Here is a 27,666-nt window from a genome sequence, read left to right on the forward strand (position 1 = left end):
GCAATATGAGTCAAAATAATAGTAATCCAATATTTTGTCAACATGATCTAGTTAAATCAATCTAGTATGGTGTTGGCTGTAATATTGAATGATTCATTGCTTGTATTTTATGAAAAATACTTGATGAGGAACCTAATTAATCACATATCAAATCGCAATAAGGAAAAAAATAATCAATTTGATTATATTCCAAAAAAACATTGATCCCTAATCCAAACTTCCTTTCCCTCAGATGCCTGATTTGTGAACCCCAAGACTGCATTCAAAGCCTTTTTCTTCGATTCAGGTCCAGTTTCCTGAAAAAAAAGGACCACTAAGGACTCCCCTGGAAAGGTCAAATAAAGAGTTCAGCCAAAATATTTGATTTCAAAATGCTTAAAAATATTTTTATCATTGCAAAATTTATTTTTTCTCCAACCCAAATAAAAAAGAGGTGTCACTAACTAGGAATTTTCTTGTAATATTATAATTTAGCCAATAAAAGTGAAGAAAGTTGTAAAAAATGATATCTGAAATTCCCAGAAGCTCTAAGAGATCTGTCATCAACAGTCCAAACCAAACATTTGGCAGGAAAAAAGTCTGATTAAAGAAAAAAAAACTTAAAAAGTGAACATTTTTACGTGTCATGTATTCAAATGACATTCTCAGTTGTCCTTATCTTGTTTCTTTTAGCAATAAGAAAACAAAACAACAAAAACAAACTCTCCATGACACAGCCAGCTGAGATGAGTGCTGCCGCTCTGAACTCAGTCCGTCCCCCTCCTCCTCCTCTCTCTCTCTCTCTCTCTCTCTCTCCTCCTCCTCCCCCGTGCTCTGCTTTTGATCCACAGGGACTCGCAGCCTTTACATTCCTCTCATACCAGCCTCAGCGAACAATCAGCTCTCAGTTATTTATTGGTGCAGCTCGCGCTCCGCTCGGCTCAGTCTGCTGCTGGCTGTCCGCGCGCGCACACACACGGAGGTTTACATGGAGGAGAGAGGAGCAGGGAGAAACACGGGGCGATTGTGGACTACACCGTTGATATAAACGCAGAAAACGGAGAGAAATCACTCCAAGCTACGTTTGTTGTTGTGTCTGTAATGACCGGAGTTTATTTTGGTGAGTTTTACATTTTAATTTTTAATGTTTTTCTCTCACTTTGTTTGTGTGCGGACGTCCTGTCTGCACGGATGTTTGCATGTGTGATAACGTGACTCCTCAGTGTGAGTGTTCAAGTTCTGTTTACGATGTGCTCGACTTGCTTTTCGACTCTTATGCAAAATTGAAGCTAAATGAATTCACTGAAGTCTGGGCGATTTAAAAACTCGGTGTTGCTTTGAATATTCAGAAACAGAAACTTCAGGAGAAACACTATCATGTGGCTAACTTTAGCACGTTTTAATGTGCAGTTACTGTAGAATGAGATTTTGTGCACTGCACCATTGTTGTTATGTTAAACTATGCTAGCATACGTGTATATTTTATTGTTTGAGTTTACTAAGTCAAGCTGATTCACAATTTTAACACCTCAGGGTATTTTAAAAACATCACAACTTGACCCCAACTGCTTTACAGAGGAGTTAGAAACAACTTAAATGAACATGTAGGCCTAAAGCATTGTTTATAAAATGGTTTTTAGTCTCTATAGAGCTTTGGACACTAATCTTTTCCAAGTGAAGTTCCCCTATGATGCCACCAGAGATCTACCTACATCTATATCTATCAAAATCCATTGGGAAAATCAACTTAATATTTCCTTTCAGGTGATATAATTTGATTTTACCCATGTTTAGGGTAGAGGATACTATCTCGACTGTATCAAAGTGATAAAATATAAAGATAGAAACACAATCAAAGGGATTATTTTTTATTCTTTGTCTATTTTGTTGTTTAAGTTTACTAAGTCAGAGCCAAATCACTATTTTTACACCTCAGGGCATTTGAAAACATCATGATTTGATTGAAACTGCTTCACACATGAGGGAAATAATAAAGAAGCATCCTTAATAAATGGATCCACATGTAGAGCACTATTTATAAGAGGTTTTAGTCTTTGCAGAGCAGTGGTCACTAACCTTTTCTAAGTAAAGATCTCCTATGATGTCTCAACAGAAAGCTAGATCTACCTACAAGTATTTCTGCAAGTCATGAGTGATTTAACACTTTTTTTGAAAATGTAAAATTAGCATTTAACAGCTTATGTAGCCCAATATTTAACACATGAAAATGTCAAACAGTTTTTTAAATATATATTTTTGGGCTTTTTATGCTCTGTTCAGAGAGGATGACTGTGGATAGAGTCGGGAAGATGGTGGGAGAGAGACTTGCAGGAAAGGAGCCACAGGCCTGATGTTAACATGGGGCATGACCTAACTGTTTGCCTTATTAAATGAAACACCAGTATGTGACTGAAACGTAATTTGCATGTATAAAACAGATTTACAACAGTCTGTTTTGCTCATACCAAAAACAAAAGCAAAATCAGAGTAAGACCTGAAGTGCATCTGTTATGAAAGATCGGGTCATACATCATGGTTCTCTGGGATATCTAGGAACAGGAACGGGGCTTGTGGCACTATTTTCTATCACCTGCTACCCTCATTAATTTCATAATAATCCTCACTACATGAAGACAAGCAGCAGCAGAAGTAGGTTGCATCAGAGCCCTAGTCAGTATTTGAGCAGGTCTGTGATTGTAACTATAGGGCACTTCTGTGTGACTTGTGAAAGTGTATAGACAATTAAACTTGACCTGCAAGCTATGTGAGGCTGGGCTATCAGTCTATCTATTGTTGTATAAGTTTACAAGTCAAATCAAGTCATTGTTTTATTGCCAACTACATTTAAAAACAACAGGAGCTGTGACAAACAGACTTTCACTTGTGGCAGATAGGTAAAACTCTTGATAAGGTAAGGCAATGATCAATAATGTGATAGAATAATAATAAGTCTTTAGAAAGCTGGATAACTGATCATTCAGGGGTTTTATAGAGAAGGGCCTTTTAAAACAGTAGGCTTAAAGCATCAAAGTGCTTCATAAGAATTTAAGCTGGTCTGTGATAGCATCTGTAGAGTATCATACTTCTGTCTGGCAGGGGAAGGTTGTGCTGTGGAGCGTTGGCAATAAACTTGATCTGCACTGACATCATTGAAGGGGTATTTCCAGCGTCAGCTCATGAAGTTATTGTGCAGTAAAACTGATGATAAGTTAAAGGAGAAGAATGGCAAACCCCGTTTTGTGATGGCAAAGTGGATAAGGAGTATTTGAAACCCAGAGTCAATTAGATAAGATTGCTGTTTGCATGTTTTCTGATCCAGACTCTTGGTTTTTTTTCCTCAGGTTTCTTTCTCGTGAAACTCCCAAGCTGCCTTTTCTTTGATTAAAGTCCAGTTTACGGAAATGAGAACTGCTGAGGAGTCCTCAGGAACGGTCCTGCACCGTCTCATTCAGGAGCAGCTCCGCTACGGGAATCTGACAGACACGCGCACTCTCCTGGCCATCCAGCAGCAGGCTCTGCGTGGAGGCAGTAGCAGCAGTGGTGGGGGCGCGGGGAGTCCCCGCTCCTCTTTAGAGAGCCTGACTCAGGACGATTCTCAGTACATGCAGATGTCCACGCGACAGGAGCCTCAGGGCCAGGAGCACCAGGCGGACGGCCTGCTCTCTGAGGGCCAGGTGTGCCATCTGTACCAGCTCCATGGAGAGGAGCTGCCCACATACGAGGAGGCTAAAGCTCACTCACAGTACCTGATCTCCCAGCAGGCCGAGCAGCAGGCATCCAGCATGGACATAATGGGGGGACAGAGTGAGGGGCAGTGGGATCTGAAGAGGGAGCATGCTCGCTCCCTCAGTGAGAGGCTTTTGCAGCTTTCTCTGGAGAGGAATGGAGGTAGACACAGTACGGCTATGAGCTCCTCACACAGCTACCCACAGCTGTACAACAACAACGTCACAAACCCTGTTGCTCATGAAGGTTCTCAGCAGAGTGTGGACCAGCGAAGGCCCCCTCCAGACTATCCTCTCTTTGCCAGACTTCCTGGATATATGCTGAGTCACTCGCAGGAGCATGTTCAGTACTACAGAGAACCTCCTCCACCTTTCTACGCTCAGCATCACAGGTGTGTAATGAAACTAGGTCAAATTAGCAGCCTCAGATAATGCCTTCATTCAGTATTTCCTTCACCTTGTGGTCGTCAGCGCTGCAGTAACTCTTACTCATGTCTCCCTTCAGCAGGTATGTGTCTGCTCAGTCCCAGGTGGCTCACAACAACAGCAACACAATCACAACCCCCAGCAGTAACTCAACTCAGACAGACATGTTGATGCGGGAGAATGAGAGGCTCAGGAAGGAGTTAGAGGTCTACACTGAGAAGGCTGCTCGGCTGCAGAAGGTGAGAAATTTAGGGGGCTGTTTGCTCATAAAATCATTAAACAATTGTCATATGTGGTGCTGCACAATTTGGTTATATGGGGAATTGCAATTATTTGAGTACAATATAATACATAAATGGTATCATGAGTCGTCTTGGTTGGCTGTCAAAGAAGATGCATTTAAAAAATGCTTTCAAAATAACCTCATATTTTCCAAAAACGTTTATTTTTTCTTTTTTGAAAATAAAGGTACTTCCACAAAGTACAAATGCAGTGGCACTATTGTAAACTAAAAGTCCTTTCTACATGCATTTTTGTAAACTGTTCAAGTACTACCTAATACAAAAATAATTGCAGTCTTTTATGCGATTAAGAGTATTGGCAGATTTGAACATTTTTGCTCATAGCTGCAGCTGAAAAGCAGTTGTACATATTGGCAGAACCATAAATGTACCATAATGCTTCATCCTTGGGTGAGCATCACTTTTGTAAGCAAAACCATGCACATATTGATTTTGGAATTGGCAAAAAATGGACTTTGAAACATCACCATGTTAGATATCTGCAAAACCCAATATCACGTTCCCCTAATAATAATCCACCGTGAGCACAGCACCGAACTACATTTAGCTAAGTTAGGGACTTTTTCCACAGCTGCTGTTTTTTTCCACTAGCAGTGCTCATTTTCAGTACAGAGGCAAAGCGGTCCCAACAATTTTAGCGTTCAGTGGCCTGAGAATAAAAAGTCGTATGTCACACTCTGCAGCAATGGTGCCCTTTTGACTTATCTTTATGAGAGTAAACATTTCTCATCTGTAGTTGCTGTTTATTCCAGGACAGGAGTCCTTATATCTTTTTCATTTAACTAGTTATATTCCCTTAAACAAAAGAAAATATTTATTGGATGGAGCTTTTAAAACAGACTTTAGGTGCACAAAGAAAGCAGAGGTCAGTTTTTGTAACTTAGCCTCAACAGTGGCATGAAAAAATGCCTTTTACCAAGTTCCTCAAGCAGAACCAGGCTAATGTTGAACAGGCATCTGCTGAGACTGTATCGGAGGTTTGAGGGGACAAGCCCACTTACAAAAATAGCTGGGCCCTCAAAAGGTCCTGAAAATGGGCTTTCTGAAAAGTCATTATATAATAGCTTGCTCATGTTGGATTGGTATCATTAGCACGATCTCCCCTGAGACATCTGCCTACTGGTCCTTGATCTGAAACTTGTTGCAGATCCTGGCATGTTACTATCCAACAATAGTGGCCGTACTGTTAAATTTCAGGGGCCCACCAATACATTTCTAAAACAAAACAAACAAAAATGGCTAAATTCAAGGAGAAGTTGTTTGAAATGTGTATTTTTGGTACTTTAAAAGGTAATGGTGAATATTTACTTTTAAATTGTAATTTGGGTGTTACAGCTTGGATGTAGATGCACTACTTTACAACATTTCTAATCTTCATGGGCCCCAAGAATGGCATCAGGGCCCCAGACTACATCCCCCTTTCCCCCCTTATGGGCAGCCATGAAAGGGATAGAAGGAGAAGCAAGGTGTTGAGAGATTTCACCTCAGTCAAACCTCGGGAATGCACACAGCACCCACCACCCCCTGCCTCCTTTGTCTCTCAACATGCTGGCATAAAGCCACAAAAGCTAATAAATGCTTCAACACCTGGGACCGATAAGTTCTCACTCAGGAATGTTGATTCCTACCATTCACTTGCGCATAGCGGCATGAGCCATTAGCCTTTGGGCAGTAGAGAAGAAATGCAGCAGTGACTAATGAACCTCATTGATATTAACAACTTAAAACTAAACCACAGTGCAGACAATGACTTTTCCCAGAGATTAATCATCTCACATTTTCTTCTCAGCTGGAGCTGGAGATTCAAAGGATTTCTGAAGCATATGAGACTCTGATGAAAGGATCTGCAAAGCGGGAAACTCTGGAGAAAACAATGAGGAATAAGCTAGAGGCTGAGATTAAGAGGATGCACGACTTTAACAGAGACCTCAGAGGTATGTGTTGAACTCAAGACTAACCAGATGATGAAATCTGTTTTAAACTGTAAATAAATGTCATGTTTTGTTTACTCTCCTCCGTACAGAACAACTTGACACAGCAACCAGACAGCGAGCAGCCAAGGAGGCAGAGTGTTCAGACCAGAGACAGCACGTCTTTGTTAAGCTGCTTGAGCAAAGTAAGTTCATGTCTGCATTGGTCTTTTATCAGAGAAACTATGTATGTTTACTCCTATGATGATCTATAATATTAGTCTGGACTTTTTACATGCTTGTAAACATGCAAGTTGAATTCCTTGAAGTTGGACCAAGGCACCAAGAGAATATGGCTGGATTTTCTCCTGCATTTATATATCTCAACTGGCTTAGTTGTTCTGCATGCTCCACTGTTTCTGTGCTGGGCTTTGACCCAGAAGTTGGAGAACATAAAGTCTTAGAAAATCAGAGGTCCTGATGATGTCTTCTTTGGGTATTACAATAAACAAGAGGGATAGTGGGCATCACATTTGTAAGAAAATCAAAGCATAGACAATGCAGGAAATATGTGAAGCTGTAAAGTTTGTCTGTTTTCACCACTTGCTCACTATTACCAAGGACCACCAAAAGAAGGTCCAGTAGTTGGACATACCTTCATCAATAAATTAATTGTACCTTAGTGCTAGCACACAAGGACAAGGACAGTAGTCCAGTTAAATGGCCTAATAGCTCAACTTAACTCTGCATGTGAACATGTTTAAGTCTTAGCATGATTCAGAGCAGAAATGAGTTGGAAGACTTGCAGATAAGAGTCTGACATACTACATATTTTTATAGTCCATATCCAGGACAGCTACGTAATGGAGCTTCACCATCTCTATGCCTTGAGACATTTATACCAGTACTGCAACAGCATTATATTACATGCCACTGAAGACTGCACAGAGGGGGATCGATTTTGTCCCCCCGTTACATCTCTGCAACATTCATAGTGAAAGCAAAAGCCACAGGGGTGTAAATATCACAGCTTAAAATGGCGCTGTAAACTAGGCTTTGATAGGCCTTTATTTTTGGGCCTGTATGGGCAGATGCATAGATTATTGTGTTACAAGCCTTAAACCCTGCACTGTACAAGCTATTTCACTCTACAGCTAATTAATGGTATTATTATACCATTGAAACCTAAAAGCTACTAAAGCATACCACCATTAGAAAAAAGATTACTTTAATTCTCTTATTAGTTTCCCTAAAAGTCTTGCATAAAGCCGAACAGACATCAGTAGCTGATGTTGTCACCTCATGTCGGCCTCTCACCTGGATATCTGGATCTCCTTTGATACTATACAGTGTGCAATAATGCTCAAAACCATTTTTATGTAATGCAGGAAACAGTGGCTGTGTTTTAGATCTCATACAACAGCAGTATAATGTAACTCAGCTATTACGTCTTTGTAGTTTCATATTCATTCTTTAGTATTTGGTGCCCGACAATTTTTACAGGGTGTTGCGGCAATGTGCCGTGAAAAGAAAGAGTGGGATTCTACATACACAAACTCAGATTTACACACCTTTAATGCCATCGGAGTACTGTTATCTGTTGATATAAATTCCTTAAAATCAAAAAGGGGTGCTGGTTTAGCTCAGTTGGTAGAGCAGGCGCCCATATAAAGAGGCCACAGTCCATGCTCTAGTTGTTGGATCAAGTCCCAATCCTGATGCTGTTTGGCGCACATCTTCCCCAACTCTATCCCCATATTTCTTGTTCATCCTTACAAAAAAAGACCAAAATAATAGCTTGCCTCCAGCTCAGAAAAGCACTCCATCTCCCGGTTTACTATCTCATACAGGGCATTTTTAAATCTGCAGTAATATCACTAATCAGCAAGTATTTACCCTCATAACCTGGTTTCTGCTGCAAAAAGTTCAAAACAGTTGTACAATAAGACCTTTTATTTTGCTTTGGAAACCAATCACACTCCCCAAAAAAAGCCCTTAACAACTGCAGGAACATACCATAGTTTAAAGCTGAACAGGGATTGGTTTCCTCCATCTGTGAGGTGGCGGGTTATAAAAGCTGTCCTCACATGTCAGGACACAAACAGCTCTATCTCTAACGTGAAGATCCTCTCTGGGCGCTCGCTGAGACGCCAGCTATTTTTCATAGCCGCAGTAAATGCGGCCTGAATTCCAGGAATTTTTTCTGTATTTCAGGCTGTTCCAGCATTAGGAATACCTCCCTCTCCTCCGTCTCCTAACTCCCCCCTCCTCTGCTCAGCTTTGCATCACTGCCGACTTCCCTCCTCGAGGGGAACTAATAAGTCTGCGACTCCAGGGCATCCAGGCCCGACTTGACATGACCTCTGGCTGTCTCGCTTGCCTTGTTTGGGCATTTCTTTGCTGCTTGCTTTAATTTTGATCCAGCAGTTGTGAATATTTCTTTTCCTCTTTAGTGCTATATGCATATAAAAAGGCCAAACATTGGAAATAAAAGCAAAATGTGAAGCATAACGAAAAAAATTAAAGAAAAATAAGAAGATGTCAGGGGTTAAAAGGAATTTACCAGTATAAGGAGAAACTGTAAGAAATCACACCTGCTATAACAGAGAATATTTATTATTCTGATTTTTTGGTTAAGTTTGGCTCCAGGGCTCAAATTTATTGCTGAGGTTTTAAATCCTCATCCATCCTTTTTCTTCCAGCCAGGCCGCAGTACCACCAGGCTAACCATGTTGACTCTGTTTCAACTCTATTCTCAATATTTTCATTTTAATTCCCAAAACTTTCATCTCTTCTCCTCTTGTCTTCCAACTTTTCTTTGCCTCTTACACAGTAAAACTTTAATTTTCTCTTTCAGCATCAGCTGGGCTTACATAACATCCATTCTTTTTTTTTTCTGCACTCACTGGAATGCCAATTACACTTTTCCGTGTATATTTCTGTGATTGTCGCAATCAAAACATCAGAAATATTGTCTGTTTACGGTTCCTGACAAGCTATCTTGGAGCACCAGAAGCCAAAACCACATCTAAATTACAATAGGTGGATGTGTAGTTTTTTTTTCTTCTTCTACAAACACTTGAATTATATTTTGAGCTGTTTGTTTACTTCTTGTCCTTAGAGGCATTCCTGAGCCTTTCCCAGTACAAGGCAATGCCTGTGTGTGCAAGTGGATAAGAGGAAGTCTGCATTCCCTCCACAGGCATGCAGGCGCGTTGTGTAATCAACCTCCTTTTAAAAGTAGCACAACAGACAAACTGGATTTCCTTTCTGAAACATTCCAGGACAACATGGAGCAACTTATAATTAGTGAAAGGAAAATATTTCATGTACTGATCAGGAAGTTTCTGGTGCAGAAAGCTGGTTGTAACTCTTTGATTCCTTTCATTTTTATTTTAGTTGAACCACATGCTTGATGGCTAGGTGGAAATGTTCCTTGTTGAGTCACTTTCCTTTAAAAACGTCACTCTGCTGATTCAGCTGCTAAATGATCTTATCAATGGCCGCTGAATACTCTCCTTAAGCAGTTATTTGACCTCATCTGCAATTTTGCTTTTGCTCTGAGATTTGAGAAAATAACCTCACAGCCTCTTTTCCCTCTTTCTGTATCTTAGATGAGGAGCAGCAGAGGGAGCGTGAGCAGCTGGAGCGTCAGATACAGCACCTGCGCGTCTCAGGAGAGGAGTGCCAGAGGAGAGGGGAGATTCTCGAGCAGGCTCTGGCCACAACTCAGGCCAGAAACAGGCAGCTGGAGGAGGAACTGCAGAGGAAGAGAGCGTATGTGGAGAAAGTGGAGCGGCTGCAGAGCGCGCTGGCTCAGCTGCAGGCCGCGTGCGAGAAGAGGGAAGCGCTGGAGCTGCGGCTGCGCACGCGACTGGAGCAGGAGCTGAAAAGCCTCAGAGCACAACAGGTGAGGAGAGACATGTTTTACATTCACTTCTGTTTGTTTGGTGTATGAATAAAGTAGGTAAATTATGTTTTTATTTACTCCCTTGTCTGCACACTCCATTTTAAGTCTGAGCTGGTGTTATGGTTTAGCATGTGACCCTGTTGGCAGGTGACTTTTAGCCTGATGTGTCTGATTGTCCTAGTTACAACACATGTAGAAAGCTTAGTCCTCATGGATGCCTCTTTGTTTACTTTTTCAACATAATGTTGAAATAAAGGCTGCTTACCAGATATGAACCTGTAAAACTAAACAAAGAGGCATTTGTGAGCATTTTTCGCTATTTAAGCTCTTCATGATAAGCTAAGTTTGAGGCTGCTTCTGTTTAGATTTATAAAACTTATCTTACTCAAAAAAAGTGCAGTTTTCCTTCGTAATCTTTGTTCAACTTAAGTGCCTCAAACTAATAGCTGTTTTTTATCATCTCAGTCTCAGAACCAAGCAGCAGACTCCTCAGCCTCAGAGCTGAGCTTGTCCACGTTGCAGCAGCAGCTGAGGGAGAAAGAGGAGCGTATTCTGGCTCTGGAGGCAGACATCACCAAGTGGGAGCAGAAGTATCTTGAGGAGAGCACTATGAGGCAGTTTGCAATGGATGCAGCTGCTACTGCGGCAGCACAGAGGTAAACATACATACATTTAGTCATCATAAAAACATGTAATCATAATAAAGTTTAGGTATGTTTTTATGGACAGTCTTCTATTTTCTCTACAGGGATACAACCATCATCAATCATTCACCTCGACATTCACCAAACAGCAGTTTCAATGAAGACTTGCCTCAGAGACATCAAGAGATGGAGAAAAGGTATAAATATGGACAAAGAAGTCCTCAACATTGCCTTTCTAATGTCCTACTAGCTGGGGGTGTGATCTAACTCTGTATGTGATATGTTCAGGATCCGCGCTCTCCACGCTCAGCTCCTGGAGAAGGATGCTGTGATCAAAGTCCTCCAGCAGCGCTCCAAATGGGAGCAGGGCAAGCTCCGTCTTGCCAGGTCCGTCCCCTCCATCAACACTGCAACCAGCAGCACGGAGACTAAAGGTGAGAACAAGATATTTCCCCCTCTCGGAACAGTTCTCAATCCTTAATGACACATGCTATTAAGCGACAACTGGCAGACTGGTCAGCGCCACCAGACAGAATGTACACTTCCTAAAAAAAGTAGACAGTAGATGACAACCCTTTGGTGTCCCTCAAATAGACAACATGTTTTTAAACTGGAATGCATATCGCCTCTCACTCCAGAATAGCCCGATCCAGAATAGTCATGGGAAGAACATGCTAGGGCAGATGTTCAGGAGTGTTATTAAGCAGCCTCCTTCTTTTGTCTGTGTTTGTAGGAAAGAGCCTCTCAGATGACCAGACAGGCGCTGCTGTGCTGCATATCCAATCGCTGGTGGTGCCCAAGGCCCCGAGCCGAGACTCCAGCACCCAGAGTGATGAGGCTCAACTGGAGCCTGAATCCACAACAGAGCCTTGCAAGCTAAAGACGCCTGAGGTGATCTCAGCATCAATAACTGGTAAGTTCATTGATTTGTGAAACATTTGGCAGCAAAATGCCAACCAAATATTGAAAAGTCAAATTAAACATCTTTTTTAAGATTTCATCCCAGACAAGCCCCCGAGTAGCCTTAATAACCAAGGCTTGAGAGAAAAAAGGCCAGCAACACATAAAGTACATCACACTAGGTTGAAACTGAAAGAAAAAGGAGATCTTTATTGATGAAAATATTAAGTAAAAAGTGCAAATTTATGGAAAAATAAACCCCATGAACCAAAAGGGGCTGTAAGTGCTGGCTAAGAAGAACAAAAAGGGGAAGATTGGAAAGGCCAACTCAGCATCTCCTGCTTAACTGTGGAACAAAAACCAACTAATGAAAAGTTAGAAGAGAAAAGAAAACACCCAAAACAGGACTACCAGCAAACTACAACCCAAATTAAAGCAACAAAGCCCAACAGTCACACATGCATGGGGCAAATGGAGAATGAAAGCTGCCTGAATAGGTAAAAAGCAGGAGAGCAAACCAAACTCGTTGTCTTGAAGTGACATTCCTACATCTGAATTAGTTTGTACATGTCATTCCAGACAAAAGTTAAACTGGCCTGACCATTGACAGATTGTTACTGCACATTACTAGCAATTCAGGCCAGAATCCTTTTGTGTTTATACTTTGAAATAAGATGTTCTTTTGAACTTGTCTATTGAATGTGGCTTTAAATACCAGTAAGTGTAATTTGATATTTTTACACTTGAATCTGCAGTGCTAATGCATTAAAAGTCACTTAAAAGAGACACAAAAATTGCAGATATTTGTCAGGCAATGAAATGAACAAATGCAAGTACCCCGATATTAAGATTTATATGAGCAAAATAGATTAAAAAAAAAAAAACCTTGCCACTGAATACATGCATCGCTGTGTCTGAAACCACGTGTGTAGTACCTACTGAAATTATAGTATACAATTTTGTGTATGCAAAAAGTCCCTGGATGTTTTCTAGATAGACCAGCATTTTTATGTACGATTTGGAAGCTCACTTGTCCTACTCAACTGCCCCTCAATTTGGTCCTTCAGACTGTCCAGTGGCAGAGATGGCCAGCCAGCCAACAAGCTGCATAAAATGAAAATAACTGCTCTGTAAAATGTTAAACATACGGCGGACCTGCCTACAGAGATGTCAGGACCCTGTAAAGCCCTGTAAATGGGCCTCTCCCAGATACCATTTAATAATATCAGCACATAAACACTGGATCTGTAGCATGAATGTCAGTCACCTGTTCAGCGTTTGCTTACTGGACCTAGCTCCCATCAGTTTAGGAGACTGAAAAACAAAGCTGTTGTAGGTCTTGTTGCTTTATTAAATAATAATGGGTATTGAAGTTTCAAATAAAGACAAACAAGATAGTCATTGCTTAAATTTAGGTCTCCATTGGACCCTCCTTGACACTGGACCCTTGAAAGTTTTACACTTTTCCCCCTTATTGGTGGTCTTATATGTGGTTGACCATCTCATTTAACTAATTATGGACTGAAAGTATGACCATTAGTGTGAGCAAACAGCATACCAATGGTCTAGTTAGTATGCAGTATGCCATATTGTTTGAATATGAAGTAGGCAATAAGCAAGGAAATGGCTTTGGGCTCAGCCATTGTTTGTAAGGCAGTGGCTGCATCCAAATTCCATTAAAAATGCACACATATTGGGGAAAACCCAAATTATTTAACAGTGCAAATTCAGAATTAGCTTTTCCTCTGGTCTGAATTCAGCTAATAGACTGTTGGCTGTAATACGTAAGAAACATTTTTTGGGACAGCATTTTGGCCTTAATTTGACTGGTGTTTAACCACTGAGGGAAACATTGTGATGTAAGTTAAACCAGTTGTCTTGTGCTGATTTGCCAACAGCAGCTCTTGCAGTTGTGTTTGCTTTAGCATGCCAGAGTTGTTTTCCTAATCTGCTAATTTTATCTTCCCTGCAGACGCCTCGGAGGAGCCAAAGGCAGCACTCAAGACATTCAAGAGCATCAACGGCTCAGACGCAGAGGTGGTCGAAATCCTCATTTGAGCGCTCTTTGCAGCTGATATGACTGAGCGATGACAGAGACACTTGGCCGGGTTGTTAAAGGCCTTCGTGACGTCTGGCTTCAAGTAAAGAATGACCCACCGTCTGTTGTCAGTGTGAATGAACATGCAGAGTCCAGAATGAGGCACAGTCTGAAGAGGAGAGCTGAGCTTTCCTTTGACTGTGTTGTTGACTCATGAGACTTCAAGGTACCTGGATAGTATTGTGTGTTGTGATAGGAACTGGGCTGCTGATTGTTTATATGTGGTGCATGTCACTTTTTTGTTATGTATTTTATTTATATTTATATAAGTGCTGCTCGTATTTTGATGTTTTTTCTTGTTTGAGAGGTAAGATGAACAAAGATCACTTGCCCTGCTCTGCTCCACTTAAATTATGAACTTATGTACTCACTTTTCTGGATTAAGTTCCCAACATATGTATGTTTCGTTTGGCTTATTTTAAATTTCCAGTAGTGATCCTATTACCATGCCCCTTGAGAGTAATGGGAATATTTATAAAATGACTCCGTGAGAGCATCCTCCCGTGTTTCCATGCTGTGTTCGAGGATTATTCTGTTTAACAGAACAACTCAAATCTAAATTAACAGTGGCTCCTCTCTTTAAAATACATTCGGCCCCCTGCTCGCAGCTCAGAGGAGGATTTGGAAACTTCCTTTGAATGCGGAGCCTGCAGAACCTCAGCTCATTTCTCTCTTAAAAAAGCCTACGAGGACTGACAGCGTTTCATGGAGGTCTAATTTTCCAGATCCCGGGTTAATGTTTGGGGCCTCACATGGAGACTGCCCAACATGTCTCTCCCCTCCGCTGACACGCTGGAGCTAATCTTCTCACATTCCCCCAGCTGAGGGAATGCTCCCGTTAAAGAAAAAAGGCTATCTAAAGTCTGACCCCTCGCCCTTGTTAAAATGGCACGCATTCTCTACATGATTCCTTTTCTTGGGCTGGTTATTTCTTCTGAGCCGTGGTAGCTGGTTCCACCATGAGCACAGAAATGGTCAACTATAATTGGCCAGCATTTGCTCCTCTATTTGTTGTCCCCATCACTGTGTTATATTCAGACGTGTTTGCTCCATTGCTCAAGTATCTCACATTTCTAAGGACTAACGTGGAATCTTCTATTTATTTCTCCCTGCACGGAGCAGGATCACTGAACACAGCTGAATGTAGACCCCTCTTTTCCCTGACTGTTTTATATTTAACTGGAATGTGCCATAATTTAGATTAAAAGTCCAAATTAATTGATTTGTGAAGAAGCTAATGTATTATCCTGCAGTTCTGAGTTGTTGATGTCCACCTTGACAAGGTTATCACAGGAGCATCTGTGTAAAGTCTAACAAAGATCATATGAAATGTCAAATGTCGGATATTCCCCTGAAACTTTCCATCATATTTCCGTCACATTGCATTTGCTGGTCAGTGCAGCGTGTCCTTCATTGTAACCCCCTTCACTTTGTTCAGAATGTGTTTACATGAATGGCTGTTTGAAGTGGGAGAAGTTAATATATTGTGTTTTTCATTTATTTACTGTATTTTTATTATTTTCTGGTGCCAAAGATGTACTCTATGTTTAAGTTATAACCATTGTAAAATACAAAAGGTCCTGTAAAGGCACCTTGCTTCAGCTGGTTGATCGTTTTGTTGTGGCTGTGAACTTTTGTAATGGAAACATTTGTATGTACGCCTTAACATTTCACTTTAATAGATTAAAATTCTTAATATATGTCTGATAAAAGGCCTCCTGTTGTGATTTCTAGCATAGGTTTTCATCAAGCAGGAGCCTCAGGTATTGAAAAATGAAGCCAATGCTGAAGTGCATGTCTGCAGAATCACCTGAAGTCACATACACCCCATGTTAAAATACTTATTTTTACAGATCTGACCAGTACATGCCTTTATAAGTGCCCACAAATAGAAATTATATCAACATGTCCAGTGTGTTTTTTAACAGTTCAAAACATAAAACCCTCCACCTCTTTCCCCAACCCATCCCGCCACCACCACTGACCCATCTCACCACTAATCCACAGGTTATCAGTCACTACACAGTCCAAGTACTCCTATTCAGATAGGTGATCCTCTGAGATATCAGATCAGTCCATATCAAAATTGTGCTCCACTTTGTGTCATTGACTCTCCCTGTTGATATTTCCTGATAAGAAATGTTCAAAAGCTCTGAGGCCAATGAGCCTTACAATTACCATGAGGTTTCCACCACTGGGCTATAATCTGCTTTACTGCTGTAAAACCTTCCAGCTAGAGTTTATGTGTATTGTCCATAGGAGCCAAATGAGAATCATCATTGAAAAGGTGTACAGCAGGGTCCATTTGGGAGTTTTATTCCCGTTAGTAATGAAATTGTATTAATAAATGTCCTCCACAAATCAAAAACCCCTGGAAATTCGCATACAACTTGTGGAAATGAACCTACTGCTCCTGGATAGCAAATTACCAATGTAAGTCAGATGCCAGATCCATCTGGAATCTTACTCTTTGTGTAAGATATGCTATGTGACAGAGTTTCAGATATATGCGCTGATGATTCGTTTTTTTTGCAGCTCATTTCTCCCAGCTTAGATCTTGTCCCATTTCAGGCATGTCCTTATCCTAATCTTGGCATGGGAACATATTTCCAAGGGTCTAATTTATCAAAGAGATATGACACTAACTTTCTAAATATTTTTTTAATCCAACTAAAAATGGAGTGTTCTGATAACTCTGATCCCCATGGAACCATGTAGGCTTTCTAAAAACTGACCTCACTCTGAAGTAGAACAAAAGAGACTATCAATATTAAACCTCATGACAAGCTTTGGAAAGTTGAGGATAGAGTTTGCCCCATTAAGACCTTCAAGAGTTATAATCATTATCCTCACTATTTTTGTTTTTGAATGATTTCCCTCCAGATATCAGGTGATAATTATTCCACAGTGGGGATGACCTATACCATACCATATGCTTTTAAGTTTCATCAATTCTCAACTGCTCTAAAAACTTGTAGCATGCAAGATTGGATCATAATAGGAATTATTCTTCTTGGTAGATTAACTTCTAAGAAGAGAGTGCTTTAATCTTATTGGTGCTGCTATTAGGTCTTGGTCTATACATTTCCATGGATACGCTTTAACTTTGTCAAACCAGTAGCAGACACTTTAGATATATGCCTAGTGATATACAGTAGTTTGAAATTCAGACAAGACCAACCTCATCTACTTTTTTAACTTGAAGAGCTAATCACTTTATTTTGGGTAGTTTGCCATTCCAACTTCATGTTTGTCGACTCCAGCCAAGGTCAAGCTCAACGACATCTCTTTTGTCTGGACCTTTTCACACCTGGGGCTCATGGCAACCCTACTACCCTCCTGCAGGGTACCCAGACTGTGTTCGTCACATCAACCCCTTACTTTGTCCTAATGATATAGACTTTATTTTTTCAACAGATTATTTTCCCATGTTCCTGGCAATATGCAAACATCCAGAGCACAGCCGAGGTTATGTCAATCCTCCTTCCTGCCTGATTGCGCCCTCAGTTTACTTGTCAAATCCACACCTCAAGCTTTGGCCAAAACATTCTTAAAACTTATGCACAGTACTGCATGTTATATTTCTAATAAAGCCCATGTGAAATATTTCTACCCAACTTAATGTGTGCAAGGTCATCACACAATGTTGGTTTTTCTATGTCATGAAGAAAATGGAAGCTGTGAATAGAATGAATTCATGAAGATGATGATGGATCATAATTTTATATGGACAAAATGTATCAAAATTGCCACGTAAAGTCCTTCAACCAATCCTGAAGATTAATATTTTTCATATGATCAACCAGTCCACGGTGTACCCCTCTCTCCAATGACAGCTGGGTTTGGCTCCAGCTCCCACAATCCCTTAATAGTACATCAATGGATGGGGATGGATGCTCAGTTTGTCCAAAACAGTTGGATACAGCTAAATATACAGCATCTATAGAGTGCAAACGCCCTTTTGGTTCTCTCAGTTTCACTGGCATGCAGCTGCTTGTTGCAGAAAAAGCTCTGAAACCCCCCTGCACAGCACCAACAACGGACAAAGTTGGCAACTGTCATGTGAACACAGAACATAAAGCATTCACAGACTGAAATGACAACCTCAGCGATAAGTAGAGACCAAACAGCTAAATAGAGGGTGACCATATTTGCCAGCCAGCAACAGGACTACTTAAAAAGCTTACATCTTTGCTCCTCGTGATTTGGTGAAATAATCATTCATGGAAAAAATGTTGATACATGGATATACAGAGCTTTGAAAAAAAGCATTTGCCCCCTTCCTGTTTTTTTTTATTTCTTTTTTTGCATATTTGTCAGACTTAAATGTTTCAGTTCATCAAACAAATTTTCATATTAGACAGAGATAACCTGGGTAAAAACAAAATTCTTTTTTTAAATGATGAAAAGTCCTCCAACCCTAACTGGCCCTTTATGAAAAAGTAATTGCCTCTTAAACCAAATAACTCGATGTTCCACCCATGACAGCAACAGTTTCAAGCAAGCATTTGTGATAACTGTTTTAATTCAGCTGGATTGGAGGGTGTTCAAGCATGAACAGCCTGTTTAAGGTCATGCCACAGCATACCAGTCAGATTTAACTCAGGCATTGACTAGGTGTGCCTTAGCTTGAGGTAAAAAAAAAAACTGATATATGATTCCATCAATTACAGCAAGTCTTTAAGGTTATGAAGCAGTAAAGCAGCCCAGACCTTCACGCTACCACCATGTTTGACTGTTGGTATGATGTTCTTTTTATGAAATGATGTATTAATTTTAAAAACATAAGATTCAACAGGATGTACACCTTCCAAAAACTTCTGTTTCATCAGAACACATTGGTTTCCAAAAAGTCTTGAGCGGAACCTGGCTGCAGACTTTCACAACTGGGCGATCTCGACCGTGGGGCAGGAAGTGACATACTAACCCCCGTTAGGTTTTTCTTTAGTTTGTGGTGTGTACTTTATTTTTGGCCTCAAGATGTTCCTGCTCATGTTCCTTGCTCAGTTTGTGTTTAGATGCATTAAGTTATGTATTTGTCAAATTGTCAATGCAATGAAAATTTCAAATTTAGCTCTGCCTTCTTTTTGAGATTTTTCCCATTAAAATAAAATTGCGACAAGCAATGAGGTTGGTTGGGTGCTTGTTTGTTAGCTCTTTGTTTCAATAAGTTGGAAAATGAGAGGGATACACATTTTAAGCCAACACCTTAAGCTTCAATCTAATGTAGGACTGACTACAGACATATCCTCCCTACGGTCAGGGTCGCCCCATTGTAGAGGTCTGCAGCTAACCTCTTGGAAAGTCTTGGGAATCATCAAGATGGTTTTTGTCAAATGTGAGTCTTTGTGTTCTTTGTAATCAGCAGTGGTTGAGACTTGGAATTTTTCCACGGATGCCATTTTTGCCCAGCCATTTTCTTATAGTTAAATCATGACCACCAATCTTAACTGAGTCCAGTGAGGCCTGCAGGTCTTTAGATGGTGTTCTGGGTTCTTTTGTGACCTCCTGGATGAGTCGTTGGGGTAATTTTGGTAGGCTGGCCACTCCTGGGAAGGTTCACCACTGTGCCAAGTTTTCCAAATTTGTGGACAATGGCTCCCATCATGGTTTGCTGGAGTCCCAAAGCCTCAGAAATGGCTTTGTAGTGCTTTCCAGACTGATAGATGTTGAAACATGAACATGTAAGTGTGACAAAAATGCAAAAAAAAAAGAAATTAGGAGGAGGGGTGAATACTTTTTTACAGCACTGCACATCTTACTTCAAGAACTGGAACAAGGATTTTTGTCAAGTAAATATAAGAAATGAAAAAAATGCTTGCAAAGTTTTGAGTTTTTTCAGCATACTTACTGATCTGTACATTCACTCCCAAGCAAATACTGAAATGTTTGAAATTTCAGCCCTAATCATTAAAAACGGATCCAGGTCCACATGACGGAAAGTCATTCTGCTGACCGATGAAGCATAAATACTGAGATTATGGGTATATGAGACTTAAACATGCATCCAGAGCTACAGCTGAAGTAAAGTGTAAATGTTAACCCAAGATACTTTTCTCTGAATCTCTCTCATGTTGAAGATGAAAGTCTTTGCCTTCTACATGGATCAAGTTTAATGCTTTTTTTTGTTTATTTGATTTTTCTAGCACTGGAAACAACCTTCAGAGCCACAGGTTCCTCTCTAAACTTTGACTTAAAATGTAAATATTTTCGCCCTCCTAGTTCCCTCTCGAGAGCCTGGGTTGGCATACCATAGATGCCACACATTTTCCTCCTGCTGCCTTTTCTTGTTGTAGCTGAGTGCCACTTTTCTCAGCTCAGAAAGGCTGCAATAACAAATCTCTTGAATGTGCTGAATGCCTTTTTAAGCTGGGACACATGTAGCACAATAAAGCCTGTGATTTACCACTGTTTTTGCCCATTTCATGCTGAAGGAGATCACATTTCAGATTAAATTGAGGAGCAAGGGCCTTCTGTAGGCCAAAGGTTAGGATTACGAGACTCTGAGTTGAAGACATTTTCCTTTTAAGTGAGCTACAGCCATCATGATTCATTCAGTTTAAGGAAAAAGTGAACCCTATGTATATGCGCCTTTTTTTACAGATAGAGTCCTGCAGGAATTGTTACTACTGTCATCACCAGTGTTGCATTTTTCACTGGGATTTCTTCATTTTTGCTCCAAGGGATAGGAGCCAATGAAGTGAGCTTTGTTTGAGATAATGAACAGTTTTGTTGTTGTACATGGTTAGTAAAGTGTAGAGTCATGTGGAATAATGTGCATTCTTTACATTCTGTCCTTTTTGCCCTGCTTACATCGATCTCGCCTCTTTTGCACTTTTCAAGTGATGCACTGTTTGTTCCATAATGTGAGCAAATCAATTAGTCTGGCAGGAATAAAGGGGACAATTGGTTACAAATCATCTGATCCTTTTGGAGGCCCTTGAGCACATTTTTCACTGAAAGCCTGTGTGAAATGTTTGGAAAAATAACTGTGCAGCTCTGTGTTTTGCCTTAATTTCCATGGAGATTCCAAAACTTCCTGCCTTCAGCGCTTTAGGAATGTGCCCCCACTCCACCCCCGAAACTTTTCCACATAAATCAGGGCACCGTCCTCAAATTTTAGGGCTGTTACAGAGATGGAGTAAAGGTCTCAGATAGACAAACCTTTGCAGCAATTTTTACGTATAAGGTGTTCAAAGGGGGTGGGCATCAGCAAGGGTACCACACCTGCTCTGATTGTTATTTTGCTTTATGGCATCACTTCTGAGAGCTAGGCTTTTGTTTGCAAAATCTTTATTCATTCTCTTGTTGATGTGGGACTGACTGGACCTAATAAGTGAATATTAACTGAACTGTACATAGTTTTTCTCACGAGAAATTGATGCCTTGAATAGGACAACTGTGTTCATAGCTTTCAGTCATGAGACCAGGGCAGAGGCCTGGTGGGCAAAAAGAGCCGAGAGTCGCAGTTGCCATTGACTACCATGTAAAGCTGAAGCAAGGGCTTTTTTAATCCACCATGTCTTTAAAACATCACATTTACATTTCATGAAAACTGCAGAAGAACTGAGAGGAGTTTGGCTGCAGACCATACATTTCTGACAGCCACTCTCACAGACTGTTCATCTGAGACACCATATATCTCAGAAAAGAAATGGCATAATTTACTGGTGTGATGTATTTCAAGCGTTAGATTTTTTAAAATTCAACTTTATTCATAATCAAAGTGGCAGTTACATTCATAAAATAACCACATTGCTGACATTACAGACTAAGAATCTTTTCATAAATAAAACAGAGTAAAAGCTCAGAGATCTATTCCAGGATTACATTTATAATAGACCCGTTTTACAAGTAGTTACATGTGTGGCTTGTTTTAGCGAAGTAAGCTTAAGTGAAAGTTACCATAGCTATGCTAGCTACATATTAACGTTACTACATAAGCATAGCTAAGTTAGCCTTAGCAATGTGAGCTTAAGCAAATGTTGAAAAAGCTAAAAAAGCTACCGGAGAACATATCTACGTAGTTTACATAACTGCTTTGTGAGCGTAGCTTTAGCTACATAGCTTTAGCAACGTGATCTTGTCATAATGTTAATTTTGCCAGCTATGTTATTAACGCTACTACATAAGCTATTGTTGCCAAGTTAGCTTTAGCAACACGATCTTGTTGTAATGTTTATTACACTAGCTACACAATTAATGCTACTACATAAGCTATTGTAGCTAAGTTAGCTTTAGCAACATAATCGTGTTGTAATGTTAATTACACTAGCTATGTAATCAACGTTACTATGTAAGCCATTTAGCTTTAGCAAAGTGATCTTCTAGCTATGTTAACAACGCCAGCTATGTAATCAACCTCACTACGTTAGCCATTGTAGCTAAGTTAGCTTTAGCAATGTGAGCTTTAGAAAAGGGGCTAAAGCTAATTTGGCCACCTAGATAATGAAGATACAGAGCTTATGCAGCTGCTTTGTAAGCCTTAGCCTTAGCTATGTTAGCTAAGTAGTCATGTTATCTTCATAGCTGACACAGCTTACGGAGCTACGTAAGCCACACTTGCTGCATTAGATTGTCTTCATGGTGAACCATCTTTTTCCCTGTAAGCAGACTGTTTGCTTGGCTTCCTCAAATGTTTTGTAATCAGGCTTTGCAGGTCAGATTTTTGACTTTAACTTCTGGTATCCTAACCATTCCCTCAGCTCAACCCTACTTCTAAAAGGAAGTTTAATCAGATTTCATTTTGAAAGTTTTAGTGTGTTTTTCCGTTCTGAGATATCAGATGAGCAGTCTGTGACTGGCTGTAAGAGATAAATGGTCTGCAGACAGACTGTCCCGGAAAAACTAGGATATTATGCTGAACAGTACATTTTAGGAACCTGTGACCCTTTAACAATACCCGGAGCACTCTTTAAATCAATAAAAACAGCAAAGCTCTCACTAGAATTTTTTTTTGTGATTTTTAAATACCAGTATATTTACAGTGGTGAAGAATCCTGTTGCTGCCAGGATTAAGTCTACTAAAATACAGACTGTTGTGTGTATTTGTGATGTGTTTGGGTCAGTGAAGCTGCTGTCTGGGTCGTAAAGGGCAAGAAATTCTTCATCATTAAAACATAGGTGAGTTCTTACATGTTTTTGTTAGCTAGTTAATGTTAGCTCCCATTTGTTTGCAGTGAATTTTTCTGAATATTTTCTTTTTTTGTTCTCACATTGGCTCACCCTGGCAGGAGTTTCTTTTGTAATGTCAGGGTGGAAAATGTTGTCTACTTGTGATGAGACATGCAGCTCATCCTGAAAACATCCAGAAATTTAAAGGAGTTGTGTGTGTATGCAGGACTGCCTACAGCACTTGCCAGGCCCCTGGACAGCCAAATGAATGGACCCTCCCTAGATGTGATGTATGCTGTCAACACGTGTTGGACAAGTAGCATTGGTACAAGCCTTTTAGGTAGCTAGCCATCTAGCCAGCATTCACCAACTTTTGGTGCTGAAAAATATTTTTGAAAGTTATTTCAGGGGTTCTAAAGTTATTTATGTTGGACTGATGGAATAGTGGCTCTTTTTAGAGATTATGTAGCTCAGCTCAGTATTAAGAGCCAGTTCTTCAGTTCCCAAACAGCTCTTCACTTGGTACAATTTTGCCTTTTTAATCACTACATCTATATTCAGTATTCTGCTGCCCAACCATTACACCACCAGGGAATGTAATGACATTGTATTCAAATACATGCACTTTGTTATGAGACTGAGCTGTCATTTCAGTCTAACCAGGACACCACAAGATGTATTTGCTAAAGCGTACTTCCCTGTGTCCTGTAAATGCAGGCTTATGACAAAATGAGGGAGAAAATCATGGCTAATCTGCCCCCATTGTTTCTATTCAGAGGCTTCACTCCACGCAGCATGCAGGGATACCTGGCCAAGGTAAGCTTTGTACCTGGACCCCAGGTTAGGAACCAGTGACTTACACCACTTTAAATAAGATGCCCTTATTGTTGAAAGTTAAATATCTTGAGACTTGAATAACTTTCTTGACTTTCAGTTCTTTATTTAGACATGAACTTACAATCTTCAAAGATTTAAATTTCACCTGGAGACTATATGACAGAAGTTAAAGATTTGTCTTAAACTTGATCAGGATTTGCCCCCCAAAATCTGAATCCATTGATTGAAAGGCTTCATTGTTTAGTCCTTGCCCCTGCTCTTCCTACATAACTCACTATAAAAGAGTTGTTGTACTTTCTGGAACTTACACTTTCCTTCAAGCCCGGGCATTTCTGGGGGGTAAATGCTTCTATGAGCGTGTATATTTAGGCCCTGGCGCCCATTTCTCCACTGGAAAGGTCCCCTTATCCGTGGGGAAAATTTCTGCGGTGGAAATGTGGCTTTAGACTGGCTCCTTAAGCTCTGATCTTCACCTCATTCTTTGCACTTTTGTCTATAACATTCAAAGTTTTCTTCATGTAATACACACAAGATGTCAGGTTTATTCATTTATCCACTAGATTTCATAGCATCAAGTGCTCACTCATTCCACTTCTCAAAAGAGCTGATAGGACATACTTCTTGATATTTCTTCACATAGACCCAACAGGACTCTGCCGCTCTGCAGCATGATGAAACCATGACAGCTGGTTTGGCTGGTTAGCATCCCAGACTGTAAGTGGGTTGCTAGTGAATCAATTGAGCCAAAAAATCCAGAAAGACTGATTCACTGGAGGACCGAAGTGGGAGCATGAGTCAGACGTGTATCTGTAGTAACACAGAGACATGCTGTGGATAATCTCCAGGCTAAAGGAAGGCAATAATACTTGAGTCAGAGGTATAGCTCAGAGACTGAGCAGCCGGCTGCAAGGTGTGAAGAGTCGGGTTTTTAAAAGTTGACAAAACCAATGAGTAATTAACAAAGTAGACAATGTCCAAAGTGACACATAGGTATGTGAAATGTCAGAGAACACAGGAACAACACAGACTAAAGAATTCAGACTGAGAGGATGATCAGTGTAGGTAGACAGCCACAGGCAGCTCCCTGAGTATTCCTCTACGCTGACACATGTTAAAACTTGGGTGTCACAGTGGTTTAATCTCAGCTTTCCTCACTGAATGTGTTTAAATTACTGGTTATGAACCTTACCCAGTTTTAATCATACTGGGGTTATACCATTTACAGATAAATCTAGTTATTCACCCTCACTGTAGATATGATGAATCATATTAAAGCAGGAACCTGCAAATGATTATTTTTTACAACTCAAAACACATCAATTGTGCAATCTGAGAAGGGAACAAAGGGACCACTGTAGCTTCAGGTCAGGTCATGTATGGGAACATGCTGGTTCAGCACTTTGCTGTGTCACCCTTGGTCCTGTACTGCTCCAGCCTCCTGATGGCCATCCTGATGTCCAGGCATACGCCATTCCCCATCTCTCCAGGTATCCTCCAAGCTGACCCCTGCCTGATGCACACAGCCATCCTGGAGGCCTTTTTCAACCCACTGGGTCCCAAGCACCCAATGTGCAGTGAGCTGGGTGCCCGTAGAAGTGCAGCTGCCATTCCCCAAATCCAGCAGCTGACCCTTCCCTAATTCGCTCTTCTGAGCATGTAAGCATTAGACATATGGTCTTGCCAACAATAACTAAAAATCCACTGAAGAGAAGTTGTCCGGTGGCTCTGACTGTCCATCAGTGTCCAGGCCTCACAAGAGTATAGTATGACAGGAGGACCAAGAGCCAGTCCAGATCATTCACCTTGATGTCTTTAAACCATTTCTGTATAGCTTTCGTTGTATGCTTCGGGTCATTGTCTTGCTGGAAAATAAGTCTTATCACAAGCTGTAGTTCTCTTGCAGACTGAATAAGATAAGCCAGGGTCAGCTGCTGAGAAACATCCCCACGGTAAGATGGTGTCCATCTTGTCTGATGGCCTAAAAGCACCATTTTGGTCTCATCAGACCAAAGAAGTTTCTTCCACTCGACCACAGAGTCTCCCACATGCCTTTCAGTGAACTCCAGTCATATGTTTTCCTCAACAGCGGGTTTCTCTTTGCCACTCTCCCATAGAGCTTTGACTGGTGAGGAGCCCGGACAACCTTTGTTGTATGCAATGTCTCTTCCATCTCAGCTGCTGTAGCTTATAACTCCTTCAGAGTAGTCATAGGTATCTTGGCCTCTGTTACTAGTGTTCTTCTTGCAGTCGCTCAGTTTGTGAGGACGGCCTGATCTGGGCAGATTTACACATATGCCATATGTCCTCCATTTCTTGATGATGGATTTAACTGAACTCTGGGGGATGTTCAGTACCTTGGAAGTGTTTTGTATCCATCCCGTGACTTATACTTTTCAATAACCTTTTCTCCGAGTTGCTTGGAGTGTTCTTTTGTCATCAATAGTAGCCATGAATACTGATTAACCAGTGACTGGATCTTCCAAACACAGGTGTCTCTGTACTACAATCACTTGAGACACATTCACTGCACTCAGGTGATCTCAATTTCATTCATTGTGAGACTAGCATGAATTGGCCGGACGTCTGTTGAATTGGGTCAGTCATTTTAAAGGGAGGGAATATTTATACGATCACTTATTTTGCCTCCCATTTTTCTGTTTAATTGGCATTACTTTGTGGAAATCTGTTTTCACTTTGACACTGAAGAATTTTTGGGGTATTTTTGTGGTCAAAAAAGCCAAACCATGTTACTGCGTAACATCTGTTTTGTGATGCTACCCGGTCTGCATTATCAGTGGTTATTGCAGGTATTGCAGTGGTGGTAGTCAGACCTGAAACCAAGTATCAAAAAAGTTTTATATTTATGATTCAAGGTCGGTGGGTTCCAGTGAAGTAGGGAGCAGTAAGATAATCATGTGAACACAAAACACTTAGGCAAATAATAGCTTGCAGTGAATTTCATTGTGACACAACTGCCTTCACTTGCAGAAAAACCTTCTGAAATAGTGGCAAATAAGGCAGGATAGGCACTGAACTATGATCTCTATTTATATTCTTGCAATGTTACTTAAAGAACAGGACATTTTTAATCATTTTAGAATTTTCTGGAATAATTTGTTGATACTCCGTTTTACAAGTTTAATGTTTATGATGTCTTTTTACGGCTGCAGCATGATTGAAGAGCCGCAGACTCATTTCTCACTGTGGGAAAAAAGTAAATCTTGTTTATTTGGGAAGTGTCCGGGTAGCAAAATCAGGCCTCTTACTGGGATGGTGGTTCTCATCCTGTTCTGAAATCACTATATGATGTTTGGACATAGAAATGGGATACTCAATAAAAACACACGTAATAGCCTCGTATCCCCTTTCAAATCTGATCATTCCTCTGTTTGAAAAAGCTCCTGTGTAAAGAATGCTTGTAAGGATGGTAACAAGCTTTCAGTTGAAGCGACATACCAGCAGGTGTACGTGAGTGAGTGAGCACAGCTGGGGAATTCACTGGTCATGCCTCAACATGTAAGAATGTTTCATATTACCCTTTATGGCCCAGGTGTTTGTAAATGATGTTCGTCAGAAGGTGCTCTGGTGTTGACAGATCGCTGATATTAACAGTCACGACATACTCTCTCTGATACTTGTGCTGGAAAAAAAGGGGAAGGGAGAAAAACTGTCACAGAGAGTAATCAAACAGGAGTGGGACTCAAATGTACGTCAGAAATTTAATGTAAATACACAATAAAACCACACACTGACACAGTTTATTTAACACTTATCTTAGAGGCCCCTGGTTAACACAGGCAGCACATTTAACATTTACAAGC

At 40.6% G+C, this 27,666-nt stretch overlaps 1 protein-coding gene across 2 annotated transcripts; it reads left to right on the top strand.

Moving 5' to 3' along the window:
- Positions 1-872: 872 nt before the first annotated feature.
- Positions 873-15,597, top strand: amotl2a (angiomotin like 2a). 2 transcript variants are annotated; one of them, XM_041791808.1, is made up of 11 exons: positions 873-1,099; positions 3,321-4,096; positions 4,210-4,369; positions 6,222-6,366; positions 6,456-6,548; positions 9,957-10,252; positions 10,718-10,908; positions 11,001-11,093; positions 11,185-11,330; positions 11,630-11,809; positions 13,769-15,597. In XM_041791808.1, exons 2-11 carry the CDS (start codon positions 3,381-3,383, stop codon positions 13,852-13,854), a joined length of 2,106 nt encoding a protein of 701 aa, XP_041647742.1. In that variant the 5' UTR covers positions 873-1,099; positions 3,321-3,380; the 3' UTR covers positions 13,855-15,597. The 2 variants fall into 2 exon arrangements, with proteins under 2 accessions (XP_041647742.1, XP_041647743.1); XM_041791809.1 differs by having other exon boundaries at positions 874-1,099; positions 4,213-4,369.
- Positions 15,598-27,666: the final 12,069 nt, after the last annotated feature.

The sequence above is a fragment of the Cheilinus undulatus genome, linkage group 7 (assembly GCF_018320785.1).
Source record: "Cheilinus undulatus linkage group 7, ASM1832078v1, whole genome shotgun sequence".
Lineage (NCBI taxonomy): Eukaryota > Metazoa > Chordata > Actinopteri > Labriformes > Labridae > Cheilinus > Cheilinus undulatus.